Genomic DNA, 25,478 nt, shown 5'->3' with positions numbered 1-25,478 from the left:
TTGGGATTTGGATCAATTGGTCTTTGGCCCATTAAGAGATCCCTTACTATTGAGACCAACCCTTGGTTAGAAAGGGAAAAAAAAGGAGGTTGCTTACGTTAGTAAGGAGAAAAGGATTAGGGATGTTCTAGAAAACCCCATTTCCTTGCTGCTCTCTTCTCTTTTAGCTCTTAATTTGCCAAAAAATTTAAGAAAGAGGAACTTAGTTTTCTTTACCTTTGCTTGTGAAGATTAGGACAATTGAGGATCGTTCCTTTGTCTCCATTAGAGGTATCTATTTCTTACATTTCAAATCTAATTGTTATTTGGTTAGATAACCCATGAATTAGTTTGGGTGGGAGAAGGAAAAATGAAAGTATCATATTTCATGTTATAGTTTTAAAGATGAGCACCAAGTGCTTTAATAAAGTCCCCAATTAACTTTGACTTAGGGTCTGCTTGTCTGTTATTTGTACAAGCAATGTTTGATGATTTTTCTTACTTATAGATAAGGAAGAGAAGGACAAGGTGACTATGGAACAAGTCAATGAACACCGTGGGATTTGAACATCAACAAAATTGTCTTGAGGTAGGGGAATTTTAACTATAAAAATATTTGGATTTTTCATTTTTCCTTATAAAGGATTGTTGGCATTTTAGTTCTATTTCAACCTTACTTCAAATGTTTTACATTTACGATTATATGAAAGAAGTGAAGAAAATGTTTCTCTATGGTTTGATTCTAATGATTTTCATTTTCTTTCTACAACTTTGGTGAGTTTAAAGTGATTGTAAAGGTTTTTCAAGATCGCATTTTTAACGTGCATGCCTTTTATTTTACTCATTATGAGATTTTGAAGCATGTTGAGATGAATGTTTAATTGTGAAAGTAGATGGAAAGTAGTATAATACATGTGTAATTAAGAATGTTGAGAAATGTCTGAATGGTGTTTGATTATGGCACAATGACCCAATGTTTCCCAGGGAAAGCTCTTTACGTGGGCTGTGAGAATGAGTTACCAATATGATAAATATGTGTGATATGTATATTGGTCAGATATATTACGATTCTTTCCAATCTGCTAATCAGCTTTATTTCAAAAGTGACTTGGTACTGCTAAAATTTTTTTTTTTCTTTTTTTAAGAAAACAGCAGCATGCTTGTTTTAGATTTAAATTTTCATATACTTCTTGAACTTGAAAATCCATGAAATTTTAACACAAGTTAGTTTCATATGTCTACTTTGGTTCTGGAAATTTTCATACTTTTTGGTTAGGCGAGTTATTTTTGGTGAATTTTATAGTACAGGTTCTTTCTGCAGTTTGTATACAGCAAGAAGTCTTTAACTCTGTTTCTTAAAATTACCTTTGTAGTTTGGTTTTATTTATTTGTTGAGTTAAAATTTTCATTGACATAATCTTAAGCTAACATTTGTTTTACATCCTTAAACAACCACTTTGTTCTATTTATTTCTCTTAATCTCACACCTTGAGTTTTGGGGTGTGACAATTTTATGTCTTAAGCATTAAACATACTAACAAAATGAAGGAGGATATTTGGAACAAAAATATGTAAAGGAAAAATGAAAGAGAAGAATAAAATGAGAGTATAAGTGTATTTACAAGGGGAGAGAGAGTGACAGAATTTGGCTCACATGGACAACTACTTTTCATGTAGGACCCATTGCTTGTTGGGTTGGATGTAGCATAATTTTTAGCTACACAAGTAAAGAATTTGCTAGCCCAAGTGGTGGATCCAGTCCCATTTTTTGTCGCATTGGGATAAATTTCTCACTAGAACTTCAAATGTAATAGTCTTATGAAATATAAATCCCCTATTGAAGATGCTCTGAACTAGATCAATTTCAAGAATCATTTGAGAAAAACCGATTAAGTGTTTTTTTTTTTAACAAACGATATTTACACTAAATGAGAAGGGTTTATGACACACCCTGACCGGAATCAAGGCATTCTGGCCGTCATGTGAGGGTGATGTAGCCATGAGCGCAGAGCGGAAGTGATAGTGATATGACAATGTGAGTAATTAAAAACCAAAACTAACTAATTTACACTAAAATAACCATAAAAGTGTTCAGAGGTGAAATAACCATAAAAGTGTTCAGAGGTGTTTAAAGTAGTAATGCAAGTACTCAGAGCGTAGGTATCCTAAGTACAGTGTAGCAGGCTACGTATTAATTATACAAGACATGAAAGAAATTCCTACATTAATTGAAGTCGGTCAGAACCGCTGTATAATCCTCGTAAGCCACCAACACGAACGTCTAACTAAAACCTGAAAGGGCGCAAAATAGAAAACGTGAGTGGGCAAAAACAAAGCTTTCTAAAACCATTTCTCTTTTCAAAAATAATAACCGCTTACCATAAAACCCATATAATTTCCCAGAAAATAATAATACATACGTATATAGAAGTTATGCTCGAGCGTAGTGAAAACAAAGTATATGCCATGTCAGCAATGGAATAAGTAAGCTAGGTGAAATAAATAAATGTAAACTAACATGTCAGCCGGAGTCACCTAACGTGACCTGTACGGCTGAGCCTATAGCTTATCTACCAATTCCTGCACATGAGTTGGAACCACCTAATGTGGTCTGTATGACAGGCTGAGTGTAAATAGATACACTCAAGTGCTATGATCACGTGAAGGCTATGCAAAGTATCGCAAGTCACCTACGAGTCAGAACCACCTAATGTGGTCTGTATGACAGGCTGGCACCTGCCTTGGATCCAAGGTAAGCGTGTGGTACGGGAGGTGAACAATCACGTGAAGGCTAAGCCCTGGCCTCAGGCGGAGCATTAACACCGAGGTGCAGGATAATGAGCACTAAATGCATCTAAACATAACCATACATACTGCAATCACTATCATCAATATGTACTCACTTGAAGATTACCTGGGCGTCCGCAGCGTCTTGCAATAATATGCATATCTATACTAATGCATATCTATACTAATGCATATACTAAAATGTCATGGAATTGACATGGCATTTAGAAACGTAAATCCATTTAAAACCATTTCTAGGAGAATGGAAAACATATATATGTATATATAGAAAACCAAAAGCTCATTCACTGGTATGTAGCAGGGTCGTAACCCCCGAGTCTCGCCTGGCTACGCTAGTCCTCCGGAAACGTCTCACCTATATGCAAAACAACTAATTTAATGTTAATTTTAAGCACATAACCAAAACCGTGTAGTAACGTCTCATACGTTGCTCAATTGGGGTGTTTGAATATACCATCATGGCCTACTCAACACCACGAACATCCCCACATTTTTAGAAAAAAATTCTGATGTCTCACGCGCCCTCACGCGTCGGCCACTCGCAGGCACGTATTGGACGAAATATTTAACGCCATTAGAGAATATTCCAATAAATAATAGAATATTCCATTAAATAGGCAAAGTTGACATAATATTCTTCTTTCTTTTCCGGTGCTTTGCTGGATTCCGAAACCGATCGCCGCTGCATTGCCGGTTTCTGGAAAAATTAAAAATTTGATTTTCTCTCTCAAATCTCAACCAAATTTCACAAACTTTACATGGATTTGAAGCTCTCGAAGAGGAGAACAAATCCTTACCAGTTTGAAGTCTTAAAACCGACGAGAAACAGTCAGAAAAAAATCTTGGAAAAATCCGGCTAAACTGGAGCTTTTCGAAAACACCTACTCCGACGTCAACTTTGTCCCAAATCCCTTCTAAGGTTCCTACAAAGTTGTTTAGGAGCTTCCTCGAGCCTTAAAACCTTCAAAAAAGGCCTCGATCACAACAAAGCAACAACCAACTTGCTGAAGCTCGAGAGTTCTCAAGTTCCCGTGACTCGTTCCACGGCCAAAATGTACCTCTCAACTCGTGAAGTCACGAGGAGTACGATGGTGACCTTCAATAGCTTGATCCGTGACGTTTGGTTAAGGTTATAGGCGATGGTCTCTCGGTTGTATGGACGAGAGAACAATCGAGAAGAGAAGAGAGAGAAGGTGAGGTTGCACATGTGTGTGTGTGTTATGGGATTGGCATAAAGAAGAAAGAAAATAAAACCTGATTGGGCCCAAAGAAGTAGGAACCCAATATAATTGGTCCATAACTTACTCGTTTATGCTCATTAATAATCGTACCTTTCTCGTTACAACTCTGATTCGACCGTAACTCACCTCAACGCGCTCGTGACGTCGAGTACAATTTAATTACGACCATGAGAAAATAATTTAAAACTATATATGTACATCCACATCACCAAGCTAACGAGGGCATAATCGTCATTTTCACACATTTAGGGAGAAAATATATATTTATTCGGGACGGGTCGTCACAGTTTGAGCTTGGCCTTACAATGAGCTTGCAATTATGTGATTCAAATTCTCTTTTGATGAGAATCGAACTTAAAACCTCTTATTTACAAGTGAAGATGAATACAACTAGATCGTAATATTAAGTGGCAACGTTATAGTTATATCTGATTAAAAACTCGTAACAAGTAATATTTGTGAGAGATGATCTGGTGATGATCCTCTTTGTGAGGATCCCGAGGATTCTCAAATTACATCCGTTCATCGTACATTGTGCGATAAAAAATCATTGTCAATTTTTTTATTTAAAATTGAATATAAACAATATCTGATGAAAACAAACCGCATGATGTACGATGAACGGATGTGATTGAATGATCTTCGTTGAATCCTCAACGAGGATCCTCTCTCAATATTTGTAACCGAAACCAATGGGGTAACCCAAGCACATTCCTCCACAAAAGGATTTTGGTTTCTCAAAGCAACCAAAACAACGCCGTTGCGGGAATTTAATACCCCAAAAAGAAACAAAGGTAGGCGCGGGGCGTAGGAAAAAAGGATCAGTATCCTCTCCTTAGCAGATAGAGATGATCCTCTTGACCAAGCCCATCAGGCAGTTCAATTTTTGTCCAACGGCTATAATTATTATAACTTTTAGAGGAACCCCTTTTTTATAGTCGTTGGATAAAAATTGAACAGCCCGATGGGTCTGGTAAGGAGGATCCTCTCCATCTGCTCAGAGAGGATCCTAATCCAGGAAAAAGTACCTCTTCGATTCGATCGAAGCGCGCAACGCGACAGGGCGTGAAAAATGTCATAACGCATTCTCACGGTCTTCTTCTTCTCTCTCACTCATGGTATAAAATATCGATGATATTGGAAATATCGATAGTCCAAAAACATGGAAATTTCGATGGAAATATCGGGATATTATCGATATCAATAAAAATTGAATAAAAACCACGGAAATTGTAAGAAAAACTTGGAAATTTTTATTGAAACTTTGGAGAATGTTTATTTAGTCAATTATCTATTAGTTTATCAAAAAAAAAAATTAGAAGGAAATGCTTTACATGATGGATTTAACTGATTTAAGTTGATTATACAGCGAGCTGGCAAACACTGTGAGTGTAGAAAATATGTAGTAATTAATGAAAAAATGATTAAACACACCATAATCATTTATATATAATGATTTACTACAATATTTTATACTTTATACATTGCATGGTAAGATACATGAGTGATTTAGTACCACATAAAGTTCCTATAAGGTTCAAAATTTTCACTATCTTTATCATCTCTATGTGTAGAGTAAGTTTATTGTGAAGAGTATTCATCAAATGATAAATCCCCAAAATAGTTTTGCATGTAATTGTTAACATGTCACTCATATAAATATAAATATTTTAGCATATTATTACTAAAACATAAGTGATATATGGTGGTTATGGTGTTGGAGGAGTAAAATGGGAGGGGTTCAAATCCTTTTTGTCTTTTTTTTCCTCCCTTTTTCCCCTTTTTTTTTCTTTTTCTTTTTTTTTTCCTTCCTTTACATCGATATTTTTGATATTTTAGCAATATTACACCGATATTTTGACAAAATATTGTTGACGTGTGAGCGAAATTATCGAAATCGATATTTTCCGATATTATCATCGATATTGTCGATATTATCATCGATATTGTCGATATTTGTACGATATGTACATGAATATATTCCAAAATGTCCGTGATTCGAAAAAATCGAAATATCTTAGATATTTCGTTGATATTATCGATATTTCAGACTATGCTCTCACTCTAATCCTAGACTTCTAAAGAGAGAAAGTCCTCCCACTTTCCACTTCTATCCCTCCCCATCCCTCCAATTGCCATCCCTGCCCGCACCAACTTCTCAAGTTTATCTGACTCCCTCTCCAAGACTTAGGTTTGGTCAAGGCCTCGTACGGCCCCAATTTTTCTTTCTTTTTAGGGATTTTTTAGGTTTGATTTAGGGCTAGGGTTTCTCTGTGAGAGATCGTTTCGAGTTTTGGGGATGGCGATGGAGCCGCGGGTCGGCGGCAGGTTTCGACTTGGCCGGAAGATCGGTAGCGGATCTTTCGGAGAGATCTACCTAGGTTTTTTATCTTTACCTTTTCGGTGATTTTTGTTAGTTTTTATTTTTTTTCAATTTTTATTTTATTTTATTTTTTTTTTCTGTTATTATTTTCAGGTACTAATATTCAGACAAATGAGGAGGTTGCGATTAAGCTTGTAAGTTCTGTTTGGAATTTTTTTTTTTCCGCATTGAGAAATTATCAGTTTTTTTCTTGGATATATGTGCTTTTTTGTAATAATCTTTTTGCCAAATTGACTTCAAAACTGTGATCAATTTGTAGTTGTATCATTGCTTGCTGAAGTGATGATCATGCTGTATAGAAACAGACTATGTTTGGATGAGTGTTTAGAAGTGTAAATTTGGGCTCGTTTTAATGCGTAAATGTGACTTTGGCGGGTTTTAAATTGTGTTTCGCTGTTATAAACTTAAGGAGGGCATTATGATTGTGGCATGATGTTCACAGTTGGAACTGAACCTAGTTTGCTTTATGATCTTTGGATTTGTACTTGTCGACCCATCTTCCACATTGTGGGTGGTTGAAATCGGGTGATATTGGGCAATGAAATTTTGAAAAAGCAGAATGTGATTTTGTATGGTTGAGCTTAGTTTGGGCACGTCGGTTCACTGTATTGGGTGCCCCCAAGTGGAGTAGTCCGTTCATACTTTGGTATCAAGGCACTATAGAAGTAGATATTGGAATGTCTACACTTAGCTATTGACAATTCTGGGTGGTTGCTAGGTTACAATCAAGTGGCCTAGTGAACCTGAACTTTCTAATGCTTCAAGTGCCCCCTGTGGATTACGATAGTTTCATCCACATATTTCTTTTTTTCTTTTCTTTAGCAAGTCTTTGTGACTGTAAAATTGCCTGCTGTTTGATCCCCTGAACTGTGTTGTGAGGATAAACGTTAAGATTAAGAAGTCTGGTTGTGTGCATATTTGGATGAATATGCTGTTATATATATATTATTAAATTCAATGTACTTCTTTTTCTCAGGAAAATGTCAAAACGAAGCATCCACAATTGTTGTATGAATCAAAGCTGTATAAAATACTACAGGGAGGAAGTAATGGCCTTTACCATTATCCATGTTGCTTTTTAATATTTTGTAAGGTCTAGTATGTATCTTTCTGAACTGGCTGCTATATACAATTTTCACAGCTGGAGTTCCAAACGTGAGATGGTATGGCACTGAAGGAGACTATAATGTTCTTGTGATGGATTTACTGGGACCTAGTCTTGAAGATTTGTTCAACTTTTGCAGTAGGAAATTATCTCTTAAGACTGTTCTCATGCTTGCAGATCAAATGGTAGGTTTTTTTGCTTTTTGCACAAATGCATGTTCTTCTAAAATCTAATCTTCCGTACAGCTTGATCATCCTAGTCTTGAAATTTGTGTCAGATCAATCGAGTGGAGTTTGTTCATTCCAAGTCCTTTCTACACCGTGATATTAAACCAGACAATTTCCTAATGGGTTTGGGTCGACGAGCAAATCAGGTTTTTGGAACTTGCTATTTAAATTTGTTTTTCTCTCTTAAGATGTGTTCTATGTAACTCACTATGAAATTTAGGTTTCTATTATATATAAGTGCATATTAAATCTCTTCTTTCATGTAGATTTACATCATTGACTTCGGTCTCGCTAAGAAGTATAGAGACACTTCGACTCATCAGCACATTCCTTATAGGTTGGTTTGTTTGGATTATTTAATAAATGATTCTTTGTTTATATTAATTAGTTACATAGCTCACCTCAAATATGAATGTTGTTAGTTCTGTTTGTCTTGTCGCTATTTTTAATAGTAAAATGTGTTTTCAGGTGTACAGCCAATTCTTTAAGTGGTTGGTCTTTTTTGTGTCTGTTTGTTTTAAGCTCTTGCTGCAATAGATGTCCAGTGTACCATCGATGGATAATCACTTTGAAGTATCACCGTTAATAGAATAATTTAGGTGCATGGACTGTGTTCTAAAATCTTTTATTTTCGTCTGGTCAAGTTTTGATCTGGTCTAGAGCAGGTTTCATCAAACTTCCATTCAAGGGGATGGAGGGCTGGAGTTCGTCAGTATCTAGACCACAAATAAATGATTAAGGAAGAAAATCGCACAATATTGTGCATGCAATTTATTCTTTATATGGCAATCAATTTGTCCTTTCATTTTGGGAACTGCCCCAGTTCAATACTGTTTTGACAATTCATGTCTTTCTTAGCTTTTGTTCTAAGATTCATATAGCCGATCCCACTCAGTGACTTGGATTTTCCAAGTCTCCAACCGAGAAGTTTTCCTCACTCGGGAAATTAAGGGAACACTACCCCAACCTACATGCTCCACTCAGAAAGCTTCAACATACAAGCTTCAACAAAAGAAAATTCAAAGAACTTAGCGAATAAGGCTTTGGTGTATTTAACACAATACGTTGAAATGAAGGAAAGCTTATTTATTGATATCCCCGATAAGCTACAAATATGTACATATACATGAGTCAAAATAAACACACAAGAGGGAGCCTTCACAAAGGTTGCTTAGGAGAAGTCTCAGCAGTCGGTAGAGCCCCAGAAAGAGAAGGCACCGGAGGGGGATCATTTGGAGCCTCAGTACTAGACAGAACCCTAGAAGGAGGAGGCATCAGAGGTTGATCATTTGGAGCTTCATTACGCGGTACAGCCCCAGAAGACGAAGGCAAAAAATGCCTTTGGAACAAACCCACAAATCTCTGATGATCAAGTAAAACCTGACCATCAGTTTCCTTCATCTGGTCAAGCTTCCTCTTCATGTTTGTAGCATAGTCATGTGCGAGCCGGTGCAACTGTTTATTCTCATGCTTGAGCCCTCTAATCTCCTGTTTGAGACTCATCACTTCAGCCGCCAATGATTCAACTTGGCGGGTTCGAGCAAATAGGCGTTGGGCCATATTAGACACAGAACCTGCACACTGAACACTGAGAGCCAGCGAATCCTTAACAGCTAACTCATCAGACCGTTTGGAAAGTAGTCTGTTATCTTTGGGAGTGAGAAGGTTCCTGGCCACCACCGCAGCGGTCATATCATTCTTCATCACGGAATCCCCAACGGTAAGAGGACCAGTAGGGGAGACGAAGGATGGGCGCCATATGTTGTCTGGATAAGGCGGGGCTGCCTCTTCAACAAGGTTCAAGTCAAAACGACGGTCGGAGGGGCCAGACATTTTCAAAGGTGTTGAAGAGAGAAGAGGTCGGACAAATCAAGATCTTAGAATTGCAAGAATGAAGCTTCTACTGGTGGAGATTCAAGTGTGCTTTGGAACTTAATGCCAGCCCCTATAAAAATCTGCACTCGACGGAGCTTCAGAAATCGAAGAGGCGCCTGCTCAGAAATCGAAGAGGCGTTTGCTTTCTCAAAAGTTGGGCTGCTTAGAGATCACGAGGGTTGATCTCAGAAATCGAAGAGACGTTTGCTTTCTCAAAAGTTGGGCTGCTCAAAGACCACGAAGGCCGATCTCAGAAATCGAAGAGGCGCTTGCTTTCTCAAAAGCTGGGCTCCCCAGAGACCACGAGGGCCGATCTCAGAAATCGAAGAGGCACCTACTTTTCCAGCCTTGTCAGCATCTGTCACACGCACACTCAGCTTTGCGGAAATTATGGGCATTCTGTCAAAGACTTCTGGGGAAGTAGAAAACACATGAATCTTACTGTTCAATCACCCACTTCCCACACGCAACAATAGCTCATGAGTACCACAGATAACTTTGCCAAAGTTTTCTGCCAAAGTTGAGCACGTGAAGCTTGCAGCTCCCACTACATCGCTCTGACCAAGAAGGGTAAAAGAATAGCAAAGAAACAGCACTAACAAAGTCTAGACCCATAAATTTTGAAGGTCTAGCTGCCATATTATTACCCACAAGGGTAAAGGAATAGTACCACTGCTGGATAATTGGAAAGTCCCTGTGTGTCAACCTCTGTGCTTCGTGGCAAGGTAGACTAGCAAACATGCCCAACCTTTACTCACATTCGAGAAAACACTCCCAATAAGATTGCTTGCTCCAAAATCGAAGAGGCACCGTCCTCCGAATCTCAAGAGCCAGACTCCCAACATGACTACTTTCTTAAAAATCGAAGAGAGGGTAAAGGAACAGTACCATTGCTGGATAATTGGAAAGTCCCTGTGTGTCAACCTCTATGCTTCGTGGCAAGGTAGACTAGCAAACATGCCCAACCTTTACTCACATTTCGAGAAAACACTTCCAACAAGATTGCTTGCTCCAAAATCGAAGAGGCACCGCCCTCCGAATCTCGAGAGCCAGACTCCCAACATGATTACTTTCTCAAAAATCGAAGAGACACTGCTCCCCGAATCTCGAGAGCCAGACCCCCAGCATGATTGCTTTCTCAAAAATCGATGAGGCATCGTTCTCCGAATCAATCGAAGAGGCGCTCGCTTTCTCAAAAGCTGGGCTGCTCTGAGACCACGAGGGCCGATCTCAGAAATCGAAGAGGCACCTACTTTTCTAGCCTTGTCAGCACCTGTCACACGCACACTCAGCTTTGCAGAAATTATGGGCATTCTGTCGAAGACTTCTGGTGAAGTAGAAAGCACATGAATCTTACTGTTCAATCACCCACTCCCCACACGCAACAATAGCTCATGGGTACCACAGATAACTTTGCCAAAGTTCTCTGCCAAAGTTGAGCACGTGAAGCTTGCAGCTCCCACTACATCGCTCTGACCAAGAAAGGTAAAAGAATAGCAAAGAAACAGCACTAACAAAGTTTAGACACATAAATTTTGAAGGTCTAGCTACCATATTATTACCCACAAGGGTAAAGGAACAGTACCACTGCTGGATAATTGGAAAGTCCCTGTGTGTCAACCTCTGTGCTTCGTGGCAAGGTAGACTAGCAAACATGCCCAACCTTTACTCACATTCGAGAAAACACTCCCAACAAGATTGCTTGCTCCAAAATCGAAGAGGCACCGTCCTCCGAATCTCGAGAGCTAGACTCCCAACATGACTACTTTCTCAAAATCGAAGAGAGGGTAAAGGAACAGTACCATTGCTGGATAATTGGAAAGTCCCTGTGTGTCAACCTTTGTGCTTCGTGGCAAGGTAGACTAGCAAACATGCCCAACCTTTACTCACATTCGAGACAACACTCCCAACAAGATTGCTTGCTCCAAAATCGAAGAGGCACCGCCCTCCGAATCTCGAGAGCCAGATTCCCAACATGATTACTTCCTCAAAAATCAAAGAGACACTGCTCTCCGAATCTCGAGAGTCAGACCCCCAGCATGATTGCTTTCTCAAAAATCGAAGAGGCATCGTTCTCCGAATCTCGAGAGCCAGATACCACAGACCACTTTTTCAAAGTGCTCTGACAGAGTTAAAACATGTGAAACTGGCAGCTCCCACTACCGTGCTATGACCAAGCAGGGTAAAGGAATAGCATTACTACTTGTTGTTAGGGAGACTCCTATATATGTCGACCTCCATCCCCAACGGACAGGCAGACCTGCAAAAATGCTCAACCCTTTATCATATCTGAGAGGGCACTCCCAACGAAGCCTTTCGAAATATTCAGCTTTCTTTCCCCCCGATAATACCTCTGCAAACAAGCTATACTAGAGCAAGAATATCTCATATCATCAGGGTTAAAAGCAAGAGTATCCCATATCATGCTTTTTCCCTGTCTTTTCTTTTGGCCTTGTTTTTACCTGTAAGACAAGGAGAAAGAGAGCAATCAGTCAGCACTTGGAATCAAGCTTCCAGCCAGGAACTGACTGCCTGGAACCCCTTACCTGATTACTTACCTGGCATTGCTCTCGAGTACTCATCTTCAACATCTTATGTTTCCAGGGAAGATTCCGCATCTGCTTGAGGAACAGATAGGGCAAGTGCGAAGGATACAAGGAAGCATGTGGAGACAAGCGTAACAGCACACGTGCCGATACATCCATTACTCTGTCAAAAGCAAAAGTATCCCATATCAGCAGGGTGGAATGTACTCTAGATTTGATGGACTTGTTTTGATCCTCAAATTCTTCAGTCGGCCTTATACTCTGGAGGAAACCAGAAAACCCTCCAGCTCAGTTCAAGAATAAGCCTGTGGAAAGTTACTTCTTCAAAAGCAAAAGTATCTCATATCATCTCTTCTCATTTTTCTTCTCTTTATCCTTCATGCTGCTGCAAGATGGGGAGAAGGTGAACAATCAGTCGGAGCTCTGATTGCTTACCTTGTCTGTGACCTCTTTCAGCAGACCCCCTAGCTCGGCGACTTGGGGGACTCCTACTACATGGTTTGTATCGCGCTTGACCAAGCCTGAAACTACAAGTAAGCTTCAAGTGAAATTGATACATTACCTTGTGCATCTCCACCAGTTAAAGATACCACCCCTGGATGGAGGAAGAGGACTTCCAGAGAAGATGCCACATCTACCTATGAGACAGATAAGGCAAGTCAAGACGACACCACACTCCGATACTTAGAAGTTTCGTGATTACGAGATCATTCTCCCACAATATTTCCGAATGTCATTTGTACTAAATCATTCACTTGTACTCACTAAAGGAGAGCTTGAACCTATGTACTTGTGTAAACCCTTCACAATTAATGAGAACTCTTCTATTCCGTGGACGTAGCCAATCTGGGTGAACCACGTACATCTTGTGTTTGCTTTCCTATCTCTATCCATTTATATACTTATCCACATTAATGACCGGAGCAATCTAGCGAAGATCACAAAAAAGCGACCGTTTTCGCTACCTAGGATCTATCTTGCAAGAGAACGGAGAATTAGATGGAGATCTCAACCATAGAATACGAGCTGGATGGAAAGAGTGCATCCGGCGTGTTGTGTGACCGTCGTAGGCCACTGAAGCTCAAGGGAAAATTTTATAGGACGGCAATAAGGCCAGTGATGTTGTATGGCACAGAATGTTGGGTGGTGAAGCATCAACACGTACACAAAATGGGTGTAGCGGAGATGAGGATGCTTCGTGGGATGTGTGGGCACACGAGAAAGGATAAGATTGGGAATGAGGATATCCGAGGTAAAGTAGGAGTAGCCGAAATTGTAGGAAAGATGAGAGAAAATCGGCTCCGGTGATTTGGACATGTGCAAAGAAGGCCGACTGACGCTCCGGTTCGAAAATGTGACTACGGGACAGAGGTTCAGGGCCGAAGGGGTAGAGGAAGACCTAGGAAAACTTTGGAAGAGACTCTAAGAAAAGACTTAGAGTACTTGGATCTAACGGAGGACATGACACAAAACCGAGCGCAATGGCGTTCTAGGATTCATATAGCCGACCCCACTTAGTGGGAAAAGGCTTTGTTGTTGTTGTTGTTGTTGTATGTCTTTCTTAGCTTTTCTATGTATTGTTAATTTGGTACTTGTTTAACTACAGAGAAAATAAGAATTTGACTGGTACTGCAAGATATGCAAGCATGAATACTCACCTTGGCATTGGTAAGCAAGCTATCTCACTCTCTTAACTTTTTCTCTTCCTTGTTCCCGCCTTTCATGTGACTGATCATGTTAATTTTATGCTGCGTAGAACAAAGCCGCAGGGATGATTTAGAATCACTTGGATATGTGCTCATGTACTTTCTAAGAGGAAGGTAATTGTTGTGCCTGCCATTGTTACATATGTGTATATATTTAATTGGGTATTTATCACAAATTATCCTTGAAAATGACCAAACTCATCATTTTGGTCCCTCAATGTCAAAATCATTCCATGTTCTTGAAATTGGCTGTCCCAAATTAATTTGGTCCTGTTACAATTCCTTCAAAACTTTTGTTAATATGCTGACATGACACAAATGGGACCCATTGACACAATAATATGGTGCCACATGGTATTTTACAAAAACTACACTTTGAAAAATCTTTTAAATCAAAATTATATAAGAATAAAATAATAATTTAAAAAAAAAAAAAAAAAAAAGCATAATGTCGTCTCCTTCTGCAGCATATCCTTGTCATACTTTGACGTTTCTTGAACCTAGGCACCAACTCCTGCCGCCCACCTCTTCTTCTAGATTTGGGCTGCTAGTGCCATCTCTTCGTCGAGCTGCCCATCCTCATTAATCCCCCGACTCCTCCGTCCCTGTCTATTCATATGCCCATCCCTTCCCGTCAAATTACTGCCGCAAGCGTCCGATCAGACGGATCCACCCTTCCTCGTCGACTCCCCTCCCCATTGAGCTGCTACACCGAGACCCTTTCCCTCTTCTCCCCCATCGATCTGCTCGAACACAAATGTTCTCCCAATAGATATGTAAGTATTTGAATCATCTGATAAAGGTCGCAGTTCCTCTAGGGTTAGAAAGCACGCTTCTTTTCTCCTTCCTTGTTCCGCGTCTGCATCTGCGCCTGCTTCAATTTAGCAGTGGGCTCAATCATGCGGCCTGTTGTCTTCGTCGACCATTTTCCCCAAGATTGAATCTTTCTGAGTTCCTGGTTTTTATTTAGTTTATTTTTCTTTTTCCTTTATATTTAATTTTATTAAGTTTTAGAACTTTAAAGACTTTTTTTTGTACTAACCACGTGACATCATATTATTGGACTTGTAGACCCTACATGTGTGCCACATCAGTATAATTGACGGAATGCTTAAGGGAATAAATTGATTTGGGACAACCAATTTCAGGGACGACATTGATTTATTTTGAAATTGAGGGACCAAAATGAGGAGTTAGACCAATTTTAGGGACCATTTGTGATAAAAAGCCTATATAATTTCTCATGTTCTATTATTTTATGACTTTTTTTTTTCCCTTCTTTAGTCTTCCTTGGCAGGGATTGAAAGCAGGAACAAAAAAGCAAAAGTATGAGAAGATCAGTGAAAAGAAAGTGTCAACTTCGATTGAGGTAAGCTGAAATCTATTGATAACAATTCTTTGTTAATTTTTTTTATAAAGACAAGATTATATATAATAATTCATTATAAATATTGACTGCTTTTCTCTTGATTCTTTCATAGGCATTATGCCGTGGGTATCCCACAGAGTTTGCGTCGTACTTCCATTACTGTAGGTCTCTGCGATTTGATGATAAACCAGATTATGCTTATCTGAAGAGACTCTTTCGTGATCTTTTTATTCGGGAAGGTTAGAAATCTTTCTTTGATAGGTTACTGGAAGCAGCTCTAGTGATGTTAGCGTCGTTAGACTTGCCTACTGACATGGTTGTCTTCTTTCTTCAGGTTTTCAGTTTGATTATGTATTTGATTGGACTATCTTGAAATATCAGCAGTCACAGATTGCCACACCTCCTACTCGACCTCTTGTAAGCGATGTAGTGGTACGTTTTCAGTGCATTTTAGTGCATACATTTATCTGACATTACATAATATGTAATAGGGTCCTAATGCTGGACCGAGCTCTGGCTTGCCTCCCACTGTTGCAAATGCTGAAAGACAATCTGGTAATTCTGCCATTCTTTTCATTTTCTACATAACAGCTCCATTTACACGTCGAAACTCTGTTTCATGTCTCCCTGTTTACTTAGTTTAGTGCCTTGGAAAGTGCACTCACAAACTTTTTTGCTGCATAATCGGTTTACTTTGTATGGCTACTTGAAGTGTTCTCCGTATCTTCTTGAAGAGCGGCTTATTATATTTTATTCTAGTAGTTGTATGTCTTTCTCTTCAAGTAGCTCAAGTGTTAGTTATTCATCTTCTTGTTCTTAACTTTTTTGTAGGTGGTGAGGAAGGTAGACCAACTGGTTGGTCGTCATCAGATCCCTCTCGTAGGAGAAACTCTGGACCACTTGTAAATTCTGGAAACCTGTCCAGACAAAAAAGTCCTGCTGCAAATGATCCATCTCTTTCTAAAGACGCAATGGTAAAACATTTCTGTTTGTATCATGATTCATTAAGTTTCATCCTGTTTGGTTGTTTTTTGATTTACCAGTTTGACAAGTTCATCTCAGTTCTACAGCTAGTTTGTTTTATTCATTGCTATTTGGGTTTGTACCATCTTGGATTAATTTATTCCATTCAATTTGCTTTGATCGTGCAGTTATCAAGTTCTAATTTCATGCGGTCAAGTGGATCATCGAGGAGGGCTGCAGTCTCTAGCAGTCGGGATGCTGTGTTTGCTAGCAGTGAAACTGATCCCTCTCGCCTTCAAACCACAGAAATAAGTCCCGGAACACTAGGTAAAATTTCTGGTGGCCAAAGAAGTTCACCGGTTGTGCCTTCAGATAGCAACCGTACATCTTCAGGAAGAAATATTTCAAACACAAAGAACTTAGAGTCCACTCTCAAGGGTATTGAGAGCCTGCATTTTAATAATGATGATAGAGTACAGTATTAACAGCAGCCTCTCTCAATTTCTGGTACACTGTAAATTTGAAAAACCGTATACATTTGTCATGCGCTTGGGGTGGAATTTGTTTTAAAAGTGTAGTATGTTTGAGGAAAGCTGCAACGTTTGGGGGCCGTCTCTCGAAAGCAGTTTGCAATAAAGACGTGATGCAGAAGTGGAAATTGGATGCCCCGGAAACCTACCAGGTGAAAAGGCCTCTGTCAATACAGTTCAAGTTGGGTCGCCCTGGTTTCACCTTCTAAAATACCTTTGTTTCCAAGTAACTTGATGTTATCATGTATGTTTGTGCTTTTCATCAAACATTGTGTGCCTCGAATGCAGATAGACACTGTAAAACTGTAAGTACACCAGTGTTTTGATTTGTTGATGCATATTATGATATTGTAATCCTCCTTGTTATAAGTAGTTAAAAGTACCGAGGGTTTAGGCGTACGAGTTGATGTTAAGTATATTTTCGGGGCAATGTGTGTCAATATTTACTTGTACGGAAATTTATGGCAGAAGATTGTATCGATTTCTTGTCTTGGGTGTTTTCTCTAACTAAAATTATAGATTTGAGTCGCCAACTATTATCCCTCGCTTATTAGCCACTTTGCCGGGCAAATTGGCAATTTCACAGGCCCTGCTGCCCGCGTTTAGTGTGTTTCTTGAGCGCGCCCAGTAACCTGCCAACCAACTATAGCCAAGAGGGGCTGGCTCGGCTCACCGCGCGCACTGTCGAAATTTTAGGAGGCTCGCTGTGCATTCTGTCGATACTTTGTGAGGCTCATTGAACATATGTCGACATTTCGCAAGGCTTACTGCACGCCATGTGATGATGGCAAGGGTCGCTGCACATGCTACCGTACAACCAAACCTAAGAACCCTTGCTCACAATCCTGACATGCTCTCTGACAGTTTCTCGGTAGCAACCCTTCTCTTGACGCCATGAATTTCTGACATCAAATCTCGGCAGCCACCCAGGTCATGGACATGTTCTCTCGACAACAAGCTTTCCATGACATCCGAATCCAACCCTAGCCACCCCTTGTAGCCTTCACAATAGAACCTACCATCGCCTTTGCTTCGCCATCGTGACAAATGTCAAGGCATCGCACCTTGTTGTGGCCATGTCACTTGGTACCCCTACAAAAGAGTTAGCCACCGTCGTCGAACCCTTTATTTGTTCTTCGTCGGAGGTTATCTCAACGACCTCCTTTATTTGTTCCTCCTAATTATCGGAACTGAGTACGAACATCTCTTTCCAAGACGACTCCATCTGATCTTCCATGCCTTGATCTTCTTCGCTCGACCCATCCAAGTCACCACCTTGGATTCCTTATGAAACATCCAAGTAACCGCCTTGGACTTCCAAAGTTGCTGCCCTCCTCACAGCAAGATTCTTCTCAATCCGGCCAAGGCCTCGCGACCTCACTCTTCTTCCAAGTCATTGTTGCGCCTTGAAGAATTAGTACCCTTTCTGCACCACTAGCCTCCACATTTTCTGATATATTTTCAACTTAATATTGCACAATCCTCGCAAGGTTTTCTTGGACATCCGCTTCATCACTAGAATCTTCGGTCGAAGTTGGGATACTTACCTCGGTATCCCATTTAGAATTCTTGTCCAAGTTCATGGCAGAGCATCCAACCCTCTGTTCCTCTGCTCATCCTTAGCCACCATGTTAGCAAGGGTTGTCTTGTACGCCCATTCAAAGTCGTAGGAATTCAAGACATCCATGTACTGATCAAAGTCCCACCAATTTGTTCACTCGAATAAAGGTTCAAAACATTAACACGGGAATACATCACAAATCCTGTACCTCGTAACATCAAATCCCACATGTCAGTGCATGTTGCTACTGCATTGTAACGTTTCAGAGATGCAAGTTGTCGTGGTAGTAACATGCATTGACATGTGGGACGTGATGCTGCAAGACACGAGATTCGTGGTGTATTCTTGTGTTAATGTTTTGAACCTTCATTCGAGTGAATAGATTGGTGAGGACTTTGATCAGTATCATGGATGTATTTAGTGCCTCTGACTTTGAATGGGCGTACATGACAACCCTGGACACGGTGGCTGAGATTGAGCAAAGGCAAAGAGGGTTGAATGCTGCCATGAATTTGGACTAGAATTCCGAGTGGGATTCGAATGTAAGTATTGATAAGAACATATTTGTGCGACTTTGTGAGCTTGTTTCTTTGCATTTAGTGAGTTAGTTTCTATTTATTATAGTGATTTAAGCTATTTTCGTGTGTTTGTAGATCCAATTGGCAAAGATGACAATAAATGGCTAAATGAAGCAATTTGGAGCAGTTTTGGACTTGGATTGGATAGCATGCGTGGGGAGCACTTCGGATGGACTTTTTGGTGTTTAAATAATGCTAGAAATGTGCTACAATCTGGAGGAATTAAGAGTGAGGCTTGGGAGACAAGGAATCATAACTTAGGGAAACCTTATCCTTAACAAACCTTATCTAATCCAATCCTATCCTTATCCAAACTTACCTTATCTTATCCAGTCTTGTTTTGTCTCAGATCTTATCTCATCTTATCATATATTTATCCTATCTTACCTTATCTCCAGCTGCAAGGGGGATTCCTTATCACATTCAACCACTTTTAATCTGATTTAAGGAATCATAAAACACTGCAAACAACTCAATCCGTTTCCACCACAAAGTAGGCCGTGCCCTAGCCCTATAAATACAAGTTATTGCCACAGTTTTTAGGGAGAGTTTTAGAGAGAATATTGGTGAGAGTACTGCAGGTTTCTGGATGAGAGAAGGAGATTTTGAGCCCTGCTTGCAATAGAGGAGGAGCCGAATTTGCCATTGCTGGAGTGTCTCAAAGTTCTTTCTATCCTTATTTGTTTTCAATGTTTAATTTAGATTGTTTTTATTTAGTTATGATGAACATGCGTAACTAAGTTCCTTTTTAGCTAGAGGTGAATTTGAAGCCATGATCATATGTTTTATATAAATTGATTACATCCAGTTATTGTTTCATAAACCATTAATGCAATTTACTTATCTGTTTTATTAAGAACTTGTTCTTGTGTTTTGATTAAGGGTGCACACTTAGTTTGCATGCAAGGATTTGATGCTAGAATATAAGGGAATTTCACCTAATCGTTATGAACTTATATTTACAAGTAGTAAAAGTCACTAGTCATGATTGTGTTAAGTAAATTCCTGGCATGAGTATCATGCAATTCATAGTTACGAATGCCTTGTCAATGCTTATGATTTTCACAGAACTTAATGATCTTTGATATGTATCTCTATCATGCTGTTCATATAGGGAACTTGATAAGAATAATTTGATTGCGTTGCTGAGTCCAATTCAATGAAATTAGGAAAATCTGAGAGTTAATTAGTGCAGTTCACGATTAATTTGAGGCATTGTCATTCATGGTTTATAGGAAGAATAACTGGAAATCGATTTGTGTGCATATGTTTCATGTGTGGAGAAGAATCATCTAGCTAGCCTTTCACCTATATCTCGTACAAGACCTAATTCGTTTGCTGCAATTTACTTTATTTTTGTTAAAATTCGTTCAAAAATCCCCCTCAGTTCTTATTTTGTGTTAGTCTAGCTTAGTTTCCAGTTTTTAAGTTTAATTTGTGTTGGTTAGCATCCCTCCTAATCCCCAGCCTAGAACGATCCCTACTTGCTCATACTACTATTGTCTAAATTATAGGGTTTAATTTGTTTGTTAGTGATGTGAAATAAAACAACACTCAAATCAAACTCTCTTATTGACAATTGTAGTAAAGATGTAAGTAGAGATCGTTCTAGACCGGGGATTAGGAGGGATTGCTAATCTACTCTAAACTGACTCAACAACACAAAACTAGGCTAAAAACACTTAACTAGACTCAAAGAATTCAAAACAAACTGAAAAGACTCAAAACTAACTAGAATGACCCAAAACAACACAAAGCAAGCAAATAGACTCAAAACAGACTCTAGGGAGTTATTTGGACGAATTATAACTTTAATTTGACTCAAAACAATAAAAGACACAAAGTTGGACAGATTCTAACTAGTTTAACACTTTAAAGTAAAGGGGATTGGGTTTTGGACGAAATTAAGGTGAAAACAAGTGAATTAAAGACTTAAACAAAGTTGGACGAATTTGGTGAATTAAATGGATGATGGGCTAGCTAGAGGGTCCTTCTCCACACATGACACACTTGCATACAAATTGATCTCCAGTTGCTTTTTTCCATAAACCATGAATGACAATGCCCCAAATTAACCGTGCCATCCCTAATTAACCCTCAGATTTTCCTTGAATCATTGAATTGGATGGGATACGCATCATCAACCCAAATTATTCTTCAATAGTCCCATACATGCACATCATAATAGAGATACAATCAAAGATCATTAAGCTCTATGAAAATCATAAGCATTTACAAAGCATTCGTAACTATGACATCATGATACTCATGCTAGGAATTTAACTTAACGCGATCATGACCAGCGACCTTCACTACTTGTGAATATAAGTTTGTAACGATTATGTGAAACTCCCTTATATTCTAGCATCATATTCAAGCATGCAAACTAAGTAGGCCTCCTTCATCAACATACAAGAATAAGTTTTGAATAAAACAGTTAAGCAAACTGCATTCACACTTTATGAAATCACAACTAGAATTAGTCAATTCATACTGCAAATATGATCATGGTTTCGAAATTCCCCCTAGCTAAAAGGGGTTTAGCTCCTCAAGTTCACAAAACAAAGATAAACAAACTTAAACATTGAAATCAAAAGATAGATTACACCTAAGAATGATCCAACAATCTAAACTTGAATGGCAAGCACTCCAAGGGTCCTCATTCTTCTCTTTGCTGCGGCACAAGGGTTGGGTGAAGGTTTGGATGGTGTATTGTATGGAAGAATGGTTGAAATTGTGAATGGTAGTGAATGGATCCCGGAAGGCTGTGGCAAAAGCTTCATTATATAGCAAAATATGTCAAAACCCTAGCGAATAAAGGCTAAGGTGAGGCAGAAATAAAGGGAAAGAGAAAGGAAAGTTTTAATTATTTTTAGAAGGATTTTAACTCTAAATCTGCTAGGAAAAGGCTAAGTCAAAGTCAAAATCCAAAGGGAAAAGGAAATAGGGTGCGGCAAAGGGTCCTAGAGGGATAAGGGAAATGGATATGCACACAAGGAAAGGGAAACAAGGATCCCTTGCACGGCAAGGGAACAAAGGTGGAGGAAAGGTGCGGCATCCCTCTTTGACTGGGATTAGGGTTTCTAGAACATTTATTTAAGTGTCCTAAAATAATTAGGACATCTCTTTGTAGCTGGAACATAGGTGAATTAGGATTAGGAAAGGTGTAGGACAAAATAAGGAAATTTGATTAACATTCCTTCTTTCTTGCTTGCATCCTTTACTTCCTTTTCGTGAATTAATTTCTTCATAACTTCAGCATAATCCTAGCCTCTTTTGATCTTCAAATTCATCCATCCACCTTACTCCATACATGTGTTATTCATTCCAAGCCCAAAACTGCTCCAAAAAGCTCCAAAATGTACTTTCTTGCTACTTTAGCCCTTTGGACCTACAAACACACGAAAATAGCTTAAAATACTAAAATAACTACGAACTAACAACATAAATGCAAGAAAACAAGCTAACTAAGTCGCATAAATATGCTCCTATCAGTTAGTTTCTACCACATTAAGTACCCAAACTTCGAACGAAGATTCAAGTGATGCTACAGATGTCCAAGAATACCTTGCGAGGATTGTGCAAGGTTATGAAGAAAATATAGCAGAAAATGTTGATGCTAATGGTGAGAAAAGTACTAATTCTTCAAAGGGCAACAATGACTTGGAGGAAGAGTGGGATCACAAGGCCTTAGCCAACATTGAGAAGAACCTTGTTGCGATGAGGGTGTGGGACCATGATTTTTTAGGACCAGAGTAAGACGGCTCAGAATACAAATACTTCAAAAGTTCGGTCATGGTCTCAACAGCTTCTAGGCAGAGTTGCACAGACGGAGCAACGATGCCACCATTATCATGTTCCGAAGTAGCAGGCGACGTCCGACTACTTCACTGAGATTGACCATGCTTGTTCCGCAAGACACAGAAACCTAATCCATAAAGGAATCATTAGGTTTCTAATATTCTTAAAGTCCTTACCATTTAAGGATTGGCGTGCGCCGCAAGTAATCATACTCCTAAGAGGATACAATATTTACTTCCTAGATACCCTATAAAATTCTATACGGATTTCATATCCTGAAAAGGTATCCATCTCGACTAGGATAAATACACCTTTTTAAGGTTCATATCTGGTAATGCAAGTATCACACACTTATTCCCACACTTTGCCCTTCTTTCCTTCTGAGTTTTTCTGAAACGCTTCTGTTTCCCTCCAGAGTAAGTTTTGGATTTTTCGAGGTTTCCCATGACGCGGCTTGGGAACAAAGTTTCTGGGGTGGCATACCTGGATTTTGATAAGCCATTCTTGTCAGTGACCAAATGGTTAGTTCTTTGACATGGGTGATAGTGTATTCAATAGCTTTCATTCGTGTTGCTTGCCTGGAGAGTCTCACCCGTCCTTTGGCCCGTAAACTTCTCAGGGAGGACTTTTATAGACGCACGTACCTTCAGCACGTCGTCCTATACTAATCCACAAAGGAGGCCTATTTGTCGGATATAGCGATGGCATGACTGTTGGGTGATCGTCTGGGGAAGATTTCTATAGAGGTAGAGTGTTCTGGTTGAGAGGAATACGGGTTCACTCTCAATGAAAACACCAATTGTTGGAATCAAATCTGCACACAATCACGGATGGTGGAAGCACAAATTCAAGCAACTTGCAAAATAGAGAACAACCATGAGCAAGCCTAAGATCGGGGGAGGGGTGTGTGTCGGCCAAAGGCTATCCAACGGTCAAGTTAGTAAGAAATTTTAGACTCAAGTAGTGGGCAAGAGAATTAGAGTACAGAGATAGATTGGTGTATTTATACCGTTATGAAAGAGACTTTTTTAGGATATAATCCTCGTTCTAATTTGGGAGTATCCTAGAGAATATCTAGAAATAGATATTGCACCCTCTTAGAAGTTATGATTACTTGTGGCACACGCCAATTCCTAGATTGTAGGAACTTTAAGACTTATGAGGAATTTGATTGTGTCTATATCTAGATTAGATCTCATGTATTACGGAAAAAGAATGGTCATTCCAGTTGAGTCGCTTGGACTTCACCTACTACCTCGGAACATGTGATGGTAGCACCACTACTCAGTCTGATCGAGCTCAACTCGGAGCTAATGAGTCCATGACCAAACTTCTAAAGTAACGATATTCAAATTAGCCTTATTCCGGCTCTAGAAAATCATAGTCCCACAGGACAAGAAGAGCAAGGTCGCTCATTTACAGTTTCATACCTTATAAAATCATGTGGGTTATCTCCAGAAATTGTTGTCTCTGGGTCGAAGAAGGTACATTTTGATAACCCGAAATGACCCAACTGGATTCTTAATCTTCTGAAAGCCCATGGATTTAACAATACCCACATCTCCCAACTTGTTAAGAAACACCCAAACCTACTCTTAGTCAACGCTGACAAAAACATTTTTTCCCAAACTTGAGTTTTTCAGTTCTGTTGTTGGCCTTTCAGGCTCGAACCTTGCTCGAGTCCTCGGTTTAAAAGTTTTGCATCTTCTCAACAACGACAAGCTTGCTCGTTTTTGCTCTTACTATTTCAGTTTTGAGCCAGAAACCTCAATCTCTTATTATCACATCGTCCTTTGATAGTATCCCTTGAATCTGACAAGTTGAAGGAAAATGTCAGGAAAGTCATGAGTATGGGTGTCGCCTCTTCATATACATCATTCATGATAGCGTTGTATGTGATTACTAGAATGGTGAGTACATCAGAATGGGCAAAAAGGATGGATTTGTGTAGGAAGTGAGGCTCGACTGAAGATGTTTTCTTATTGGCATTTAGAAAGAATCATTGGTTTATGGAGTAAAATGGACCAAATGGGGTGGCAGCCTTCAGATGTGGCTGGAAGTCCATTTGCTCTAATTTATAGTTTGGACAAGCATATCATACCAAGGTGTTAGGTTATTGGAATTCTTGCGTTGAAAGGCTTAACGGTAATTGAGGCATTTCTTTGGGTACAGTACTGGTTACAAGTAACAAGTACTTCTTGGATACGTTTATAGTTAAATATGAAGATCAAATTTACTCAGCATCTTGCAAGGAAAAACGAGTCTTGTTGAACTAGATTTAGGATTTGAGCAAAATAAGGTCCATCTGCCACAATTGTCAAATCATTTATTTCGTCTTCCTATCTAGTAAAGAGTGATTTTTCAATGTCTATTTGTTTGACAAAAAATGTACTTTTCGGGTGACAATGTGTAAAATTGGCACTCCTTTATGCTAGTTTTGTCTTGAATTGTATTTTCTAGTGGAATTAGATTTTGTATTTTAAATGGCTGTATGAACAACTGGCATCTCGTAGACGTTGCCAGAACTCCAAGTGCAATAAACAACTCCAAGCACCTATCTCTCCGAACATTAACCACCCTAATTTATATCCCTTTCCAACCCCTCACTGCCTTCTCCCCCTATCTCTCCGAACATTAACCACCCTAATTTATATCCCTTTCCAACCCCTCACTGCCTTCTCCCCTACCACCCACAAGAATTTGGAAATTAGGAGAACCTTATCCTTTAAAACCCACCATTAAAAAGATCCAAAAGAAATTTATGTCAATATTCCCTTACGGAAAAATTCATGATAATATTAAAATT

At 39.3% G+C, this 25,478-nt stretch overlaps 1 protein-coding gene across 1 annotated transcript; it reads left to right on the top strand.

The window, feature by feature from the left end:
• The first annotated feature begins 6,101 nt into the window (after window positions 1–6,101).
• On the top strand, window positions 6,102–17,131 carry LOC103401769 (casein kinase 1-like protein 2). The gene is made up of 14 exons (XM_008340489.3): window positions 6,102–6,409; window positions 6,505–6,545; window positions 7,388–7,457; window positions 7,553–7,701; window positions 7,794–7,889; window positions 8,010–8,080; window positions 13,771–13,832; window positions 13,921–13,984; window positions 15,155–15,239; window positions 15,352–15,478; window positions 15,574–15,656; window positions 15,731–15,794; window positions 16,071–16,213; window positions 16,391–17,131. Exons 1-14 carry the CDS (start codon window positions 6,328–6,330, stop codon window positions 16,685–16,687), a joined length of 1,434 nt encoding a protein of 477 aa, XP_008338711.2. The 5' UTR covers window positions 6,102–6,327; the 3' UTR covers window positions 16,688–17,131.
• Window positions 17,132–25,478: the final 8,347 nt, after the last annotated feature.

Source organism: Malus domestica, chromosome 17 (assembly GCF_042453785.1).
Source record: "Malus domestica chromosome 17, GDT2T_hap1".
NCBI lineage: Eukaryota > Viridiplantae > Streptophyta > Magnoliopsida > Rosales > Rosaceae > Malus > Malus domestica.
This window is presented reverse-complemented; position numbering and strand designations above follow the sequence as displayed.